The sequence below is a fragment of the Marmota monax genome, unplaced genomic scaffold, assembly GCF_021218885.2.
Source record: "Marmota monax isolate L192 unplaced genomic scaffold, Marmota_monax_Labrador192_F-V1.1 WCK01_AAM20220418_F8-fsc00068, whole genome shotgun sequence".
In the NCBI taxonomy this organism is placed as follows: domain Eukaryota; kingdom Metazoa; phylum Chordata; class Mammalia; order Rodentia; family Sciuridae; genus Marmota; species Marmota monax.
In genome coordinates this window covers 307335-315824 of record NW_026692352.1, presented here as the reverse complement: position 1 = coordinate 315824, position 8490 = coordinate 307335, and the positions used below count along the sequence as shown (strand labels likewise).

Here is an 8490-nt window from a genome sequence, read left to right as displayed (position 1 = left end):
GCCTCTGTGGACCCCAAGTGCTTTCACTCAGCAGCATAAATGGAAACAGACCTCAGCGGCCAGAAATATGCTAGCTGTGCTGGATCATATCACAAAACGATATTGATGCTTTTAGCTACTCTAGAGGTCATCTTAGACTTTCCTGCAACTTCATTATAGAAACTATGGTTCTTTGGACACTTCAGGTATTTGGATAGCCATAATGTGTGTGAAAATATATTTTTATCAGTAAGTCTTTTGCTTTGTACCTGAATTCTTCCCGTTGCTTTTGGCGATTTTAGTTTCTTTCTGTTTTCTTCGTGGTTTCAATATAAGGCAGATAAATCTCTAGGAGCAGTCTTTCTGAAATTAATAAGGCTAGCATCCACTTTTCTTTTTTACACAATTTTTTTGTGTGTTTTTAAGGTGTATATCATGATGATATGAGGTATTTATTGATATTAAAATGCTTACTCTAGTGAAGTCCAGTAGTTGCATCTTGGTCTCACTGATACAAACCAAGCCCAGCAGGTGTGTATAAAGTGATGTATAAAGTTATTATTGAGTTACTTTGTCCCTGAGTACTTACATCCCTCACAATGCTCCCAGAAAGCCTAGCAGATCAGGAAGCTCATTTGATTTTCTATTTCCCCAGTGTTTGAGCACAGCAGCTCCTACCTCATAAATCTAACTTCCTTCATGTAGATAACCCTGGATTTTCATGTGCATAAACCTTAGAGACTGACCAATCAACAAATCCTTGCTGCTAGTTGCTGCTGGCCCCTCCCCCGACACCAAAATTGGGTGAGTACTTCATTAAGCACCTTAATGAAGTTCTTCCTTTACCAGAAATAAGATAACTACTCCTTCCTTCATCTTTACTCTGCTCTTAGTGTGAACATAGAACAAATTTGCTCCTTCTGAATTGAAAGACAGTAAATGCCACTATAGGTCCTTCTTATCCAGGGAAACCAATGAGGGGACTTCAATGATATTGGCAGCATGATGAAACTGGGATTGTTGAGGAGCCACCCATTTCATTTCTTGTGAGAAGGCACCTAACCCAGCTAGCTGAGAACCACACTTGGATATTTCTGAAGCCATCCCTTGATTTGACATGTCAGTGCCCTCACCCTGGGATTACAGACTGAAGACAAACCACTGTGTCTTTCACATTGAGGTTTTCAAATGACATTTCCTCTCTCTAAAAGTAAGTACATAAATTAATGGATTCAGAGATATGAAAATCATGGGAGATAACAAGGAGTATTTTAGTTAATTTGTATTCACTCATAGATTTTTCTCAATACATAATAATAAAACCTTATGAAGTATTATTATCTGAAATTTCTACTAGGAAACTGAGGACAGAGGGGAATATCAAAAGCACCCAAGGTAATGTAGTTAGCAAGTATCTGTAATAGAGCCATGTTTTGAACTCAGGCAGTCTAAATCTAGGTTGATCCCTCATTTTTCAAATTGGACCCCAGAAAGAGCTACAGGAAAGTGTAAGTAGATGGGAATTGACTTGTTCAAGAGATGTTTAAAGCATTTGAAGAAGGCTTGGCTTTGGAGACCAAGTCTCATTTGCTCTAAGCAGCCTTCTGTGAGTATAAACTGGTTCATGAAAATTTATCTCATAGCATATATCAATAAACTAATTTATAAAAATAACCCTAATTTATGCAAATATTGAAGATTATTTGATTTAATTATATATTATTATCAGGCTAAAACTTAAATATATCAGCAAACAAGCATGTTGTTATTCTTCAATTTATATGAAACCCCTAGAGGAATAAATGGTTCATAATAGACTATAATTTTAATTTGTTTACAAAGAAATGAAATAAAAGAGCAGCCTTAGAAAGAAGATAAGTATTGATAAAAATGAAAACCAAAGACACTGGGGAGAAATTGCAGAGTTTATTGTGGGTTGTGGACACAAACATTAGTTCAATGAAAAGACTAATATTCTCAGTCTTAGAGGGTTTGAGGTTGAGAGTTGCTGCCTGAAAAGAGCACAAGTTTCCTGTCATGAGATGTGCAATATACTTTCAGGCAATCCATCTTCAGGATTTTGTATTTGGGAGTCCAACATCACATATTTATTGTTCCACAAATGCTTTGTAACTTTTTTCTCAACAAGAGAACAAGCTTATATCATATTGATAGATCTATTGTTTAAAAATCTCAAATATTACCAAGATCAAACCCAACACTTTTAAACTTTGCCAAGATAGTCATTGACATGTTTCCCATCACATTTTTTGTTAAAATTGAATATTTGAATTTTAAGCATATACCCAAATAAATAAAAATCACTTTTTGTTAAAATTGAATATTTGAATTTTTAAGGATATACCAAATTAAAGGAAAATCTGCAGTAAATTCTATTGTCCTGGTAAAAAGGCAAATAAAATGATGATTTCATTAGCAATTAAAGTTTGTAATAACATTATTATCTATACAGTTTCCTGTGACTCAATATAAACTTGCAGTAGCAAATGAAAAATATATATTGTAATTATGAACAAACAAATTTATAGTGTACTATTAATTGCTCTTTTATAATGTAGTTTCAGGTAAGCAGTGGATCAAAGGAAGAATATTCTTTATAATTATTATAGAACTTTTTAATCTTATGTTTTGTTCCTCCACATTCTAAAATTCTTCTTAGGTGAGAAGGATTGAATGAACTTAATGTTGGTGTCTCCTCTCGATAATGAGAATCTTTGATGTCCAAAGAGTGGACTCTGACAATGTAAAAATGATTCTGCTTTCACCTACAGTTTTCCTAAGGCAAGATGGCTCTAGAATTTTGTTTCTTTTACCCCTATTTCCTATTGGCATAATCTTAAACAAACTCTAAATCTTAAACTCTAAAGCCAGAGAAACAGAATAAGGCAGAGTTTTTTTTATGATCAAGATAATTCATATGCCTAAGCAGGAAAATATAAATGTATGCTATAGATTAGATTAAGGTATACTTTATTATATCTATTAATATCACATATCTTGTATGTACTGAGGAAGAGGTGTGGTAAGGAGCACTTCTTGGAGTACATACAGTGGAAAGAATCATAGATATAGCAAGGAACGATATTTTTCAATTCATAAGGTAGGATCCCAAGAGGAAAAAAAAACACTTTTCAACTTTAGTCACTATCATTCATCTATTAAAAATTCAATCAGTGAGTTAAATATTTTAAAATATTTATTTAACATTATTTGTTAGTCTAATATATATAAGGCATAGATCCTGGATAAAAAGAAAACTAGAACTTAGGTGGGTGTAGTGGCACATGTCTGGAATCCTAGGAACTTGGGGGGCTAAGGCAGGAGGATTGTAAAATCAAAGCCAGCTTCAGCAACTTATCAAGGGCTTAAGCAACTTAACAAGACCCTGTCTCAAAACAATAAAACAAAACAAAAATAACAACGACAACCAAAAAAATAACTGGAGATGTGGCTCAGTGATTAAGAACCTTTGGGTTCAATTCCCTGTATCAAAAAAAAAAAAAAAAAAAAAAAAAAAAAAAAAAGAAAAAAGAAAGAAAAAATAGGACTCAGAAATTTCATAGTGTAATGAGGAGATGGACATTTACATAATTATTAAACAATTTTATATTTTCAAAGGAACGCAAGTTGAAGATTTATCGTTCTCTCTCCAGAGGAAAAAGATATAGTAGAAGGGTTTCATGGAGGGTGATATATTCAAATGATGTTTGAATAATTTTTTAGCTTGCTAATTGACAAATGGAAAGAGCTATTGCCTGCAGTGAAAACACCCTATGCAAAGTTATCCTGGTGCAAGAAAGTATGCTTTCAGACACTTCACACTACTACATATGGCTGGAATATTAAGTATGTGACAAAAAATGTTAGTAAATAATGCTAGATAAGGAGGCAAAAGCAAGCTCAAGAGAAGCATTGTATCAGGATCCAAGCAGGAAACAAATCACCTACTCAGTTTTGGTAATTTAGGAGAGTTTAAGATAATACAGAAAACATTTTATTTATTTATTTGTTTGTTTGTTTTATTACCAGGGATTGAACCCAGGGATGCTTAACCACTGAGTCACATCCCCGATCCTTCTTATTTTTATTTTGAAACAGGCTCTCCTAAGTTACCTAGGGCCTTACTAAATTGCTGAGTCTAGCTTTGAACTTGTGATCCTCCTGCTCAGCCTCCTGAGCTGCTGGGATTACAGGCGTGTGCCACTGAACCCAGCCAGAAATCATTTTAAAAGAGGTGGGTATGTATTAGGAAATCATAACTGCTTTTTAAATTCCCTAGGTGAGTCACAGTAGGCATAATTACAACCTTTGAACAGAATGGACAAGAGGAAGGCACTATTGCCAGAGATAACCCAAACCAGAAAGACTGTTTAGACAGTAATATAGGGAGCTTGTAACAACCCTGCCTGAAGGGAGCAAGAGGAATAAACATCTGACCTCGTTCTTCTTTCTCCCTCCAACTTCCTATTGATATTTCCTTTGCCAGATCCAACCAGCAGTGACAGGGTGAGGGAATTTGTTGAGGTAGTCTGTAGAGGTCAGTGTTCAGGTTCCAGAAGATGATAAAAAGTAGTGGAGGGTAGACCAGAGAAGGCAAAATTTTGCACAGGATACACAAAGAAAAGTTATATTTGTGTATAGCTGATCATACTTGTGTTAAAATATTTGGTCAGTAATGTAGAGGCATCACTTGAAAATGCAAATTCTAGAAGCAGGATAAACACCAGCAGTCACAAAACTATTTAAAGTATCTAGACAAAATGTGAGAAAGGCATAAACTTGAGCAGAATTACTGTAAAAAAAGGCAGACAATGGAATGGGTATTCAGAAGGAATAAATGACATCTATGATGACATCATTTCATTTTCTAACTCCTTTTAGGAAGCTAAAGACCCTTTTTTTTTTTCTTCACCATTATGCACTCTGCATCTGTGCCCAATAACACTGCCTTCCACCCTTTGACATTTCTTTTACTTGGAATCCCTGGGATGCAAGACCAGCACATTTGGATTGCCATCCCCTTCTGCTCCATGTATATCCTTGCTTTAGTTGGCAATGGCACCATCCTCTACATCATCATGACAGACCGAGCTCTGCACGAGCCGATGTACCTCTTTCTGTGCCTACTTTCCATTACGGATCTGGTACTCTGCTCAACAACATTGCCCAAAATGCTAACAATCTTTTGGCTTAGGTCCCACATAATTTCCTACCAAGGCTGCCTCACCCAGATGTTTTTTGTTCATGCAGTCTTTGCCACAGAGTCAGCTGTTCTGCTAGCCATGGCTTTTGATCGTTATGTGGCTATCTGCCGTCCACTACATTATATGTCCATCCTCAACGCCACCATGATTGGGAAGATTGGCCTGGCGTGTGTTATCCGTGGTCTTCTCTTTGTCTTCCCATTTGTCATCCTCATCGAACGCTTACCCTTCTGTGGACATCGCATCATCCCCCACACCTACTGTGAGCACATGGGCATAGCCAAGCTGGCCTGTGCCAGCATCAAGCCCAACACCATCTATGGTCTTACTGTAGCTCTCTCAATCACTGGCATGGATGTGGTCCTCATCGCCACCTCCTACATCCTGATCCTGCAGGCTGTGCTGCGATTGCCCTCCAAGGATGCTCAATTCCGAGCATTTAGCACTTGTGGAGCCCACATTTGTGTGATTCTTGTATTCTATATCCCTGCCTTCTTCTCCTTTTTTACCCACCGCTTTGGCCACCAAGTACCCCCTCAGGTCCACATTGTACTTGCAAATCTTTATCTCCTTGTGCCCCCTGTTCTCAATCCCCTGGTCTATGGCATTAATACCAAACAGATTCGTCTGAGAATATTTGACTTTTTTATAGGGAGAAGGTAACTATACTCTCAACCTACTCAGAGGACTAGTGGGAACTTATAATTATTCTTTTACCTTCTTCAGCACTCCTTATCCTTAGGTTAGAGGTTGCCACTTAGGCTAATCCCAGAATGTCAGTATCTCATATTATCTGAGATTTTGAAGTATTTAGAGCAACTCATCCATCCCTGATAAATCCATAAAATACCATTTCTCTGTAAAGTTATGTAGGCTGTTAACAGGCCTATAGGTCTTAAAAAGAGATTAGTAGTCACTGTAGTACACTTGAAAGTAAAAGCCGGGAGAATTATTCTCTCCATGTAAACAAATCCCAGTGTTAGAGGTAGGAGAGAAATGGTCATAAAAGAACTATTAATTTATCACTTCATGGAATTGAGAAAACACATGCACACTTGCAGGTACACACACACACACACACACACACAATCTTACTTATTAATTAGCGAATTACTGCCAGAACTTTCTTAGACCAAGAGGGTCTTCAGAATGAGAGTGCAAGTCCCAGACAGAGATGGCTAAGCCCCAAACCTTATGGACCTCGGATTAGGTTTGAAATAGATGAAGATGGCTTCTAGGTGTTTCATTGAGAGTAGTCTGGAATCACATAACTGCATGGGAAAGCCTTGGCCTTTGAGTGTACAAAAATTTTCAAGACACAGTTTCCTGCCTACGCTAACCAGGCTGATAGCCAGGGGAAAAGAATCCTAACACAGTTGGCCTGCATGCTTCAGCACAGGCTTAACTTCCATGAGTGTTGCCATGTTTTTGTTTGCTTGTTCGTTTTGTTTTGTTTTGTTTTTTTGGCATCCCCCTCCCCCATTTTTTGGAAAACAAGATGAATGCAAGTGGCCAGTCTATTCTTTTACAAACACAATAACTATATAGATAGTCATTTTCACCATGTATTATTTGTTACCAGAATTCTTGATCTACTCAGTTATTTATTCCACTTTTCAACTTGAGTATTTATATTTCTTTCTTTTTATAAGGACTGAGATTCAGACTACCCATAGTTGACTTAGTTCATATGATTTTTGGTGAATGAGGGTCATATAAAAAGACCACTCTATTTTCATTGTGCCATTATAAATATATATACAACATAAACTCTGCCATCTTACTCATTTGAAGTATACACTTCAGTGACATTAATTACAGTTATAATGTACCAATCATCCCCACTATCTATTTATGACACTTTCATCACTTCAAGCAGAAATTTTGTTACCACTAAGCAATAACTCTTGTTTGCCTTCCCCTGCCCAGCTCTGAAATTCCTATTTTCTGAAGCATACATACCTTTTTTAAAAGAACTTTAAAAACACTATTCTTTTATTTATTATTATAATTTATCCCAGAGATTCAAGGTTTGTACAACATATGGAAATCAATAAATGTAATTCATCACATCAATAGTCAAAAAGATAAGAACCATATGATCATCTCAATAGATGCAGAAAAAGCAATCGACAAAATACAGCCCCCGTCCCTTCATGTTCAAACACTAGAAAACTAGGGATAACAGGAACGTATCTCAACATTGTAAAAACTATCTTTGCTAAGCCCAAGGCCAATGTCATTCTAAATGGAAAAAAATTGAAAGCATTTCCTCTAAAAACTGGAACAAGAAAGGGATGCCCTCTTTCACAAAACTACTGTTTAACATAGTTCTTGAAACTCTAGCCAGAGCAATTAGACAGATGAAAGAAATTAAAGGGATACAGATAGGAAAAGAAGAAATCAAATTTTCATTATTCATTTTTGTTGAAAAACACCTAGAATAGACAGATCTAACTCTGGCTTAAGATGAACAAAAAGGGAAACCTGTACCTCCACAAGTAATAATGCTTATAACAAGCAAAGAACAGCAGGTAGCAGAACAAAAAGATTACCAGATATATAACATGTTTACTTCAAGATTACAGAGACTATTTAGAGAGTCTTTTAAAAATGGCTCAAATTTGACATTAACTTTGTAAAAGATGTCATAATTTTCATAAATTATGACAAATATTTAGGATGGCCAGAATGCAGGTTAATATGAAAACAGAATGAGATGAAACAATGACAAGACAGAGTTTAATTAAGAAAGTAAAACCATAACAAAAGCATTAACATTTATGATTGTGGAGTAAATAAAAGATGCTATGTTTTTAAATTAGTAACAGTGAAGGCAAATATGGAAAACTGATTTATGTTGCCATGGATAAAGACAATAAGGTAAAAATGTTTAGAAAAGATAAATGATAGAGAAGAGGCAGCATAAAAGTTTTTGCTGTTAATAAAGAAAATTCACAAGGACTAGAGTATAAACAGTATTCAAACTCATAAAGAACATAGTAAAACACTATTTAATCCTGATACATTTGTTCAAGTATAAAGAAAGTCCACATAGAAAGAAAAAGCATTTCAAGAAACTGGTGTAGACAGTCTAAAAACATGTACCGCAATAATAATAAAAAGAAAATTCAGTCCACATATAAAAGAAAACAATGGGTTAAACTTAAAGAAAATAAAAGAAAGGAATGATAAAAATAAATAAGAGGAAAGGAGAGTGCAAGAGATGAAGAGAAGAAGGAGCTAGTAGATGTAGATTCATATTCTGCAAACCAAACTAGAAAAG

General features: G+C 35.7%; 1 protein-coding gene across 1 annotated transcript; it reads left to right on the top strand.

The window, feature by feature from the left end:
• The first annotated feature begins 4916 nt into the window (after positions 1-4916).
• On the top strand, positions 4917-5867 carry LOC124090967 (olfactory receptor 52D1-like). The gene has a single exon (XM_046441786.1). It carries the CDS (start codon positions 4917-4919, stop codon positions 5865-5867), a length of 951 nt encoding a protein of 316 aa, XP_046297742.1.
• The last annotated feature ends 2623 nt before the right edge of the window (positions 5868-8490 follow it).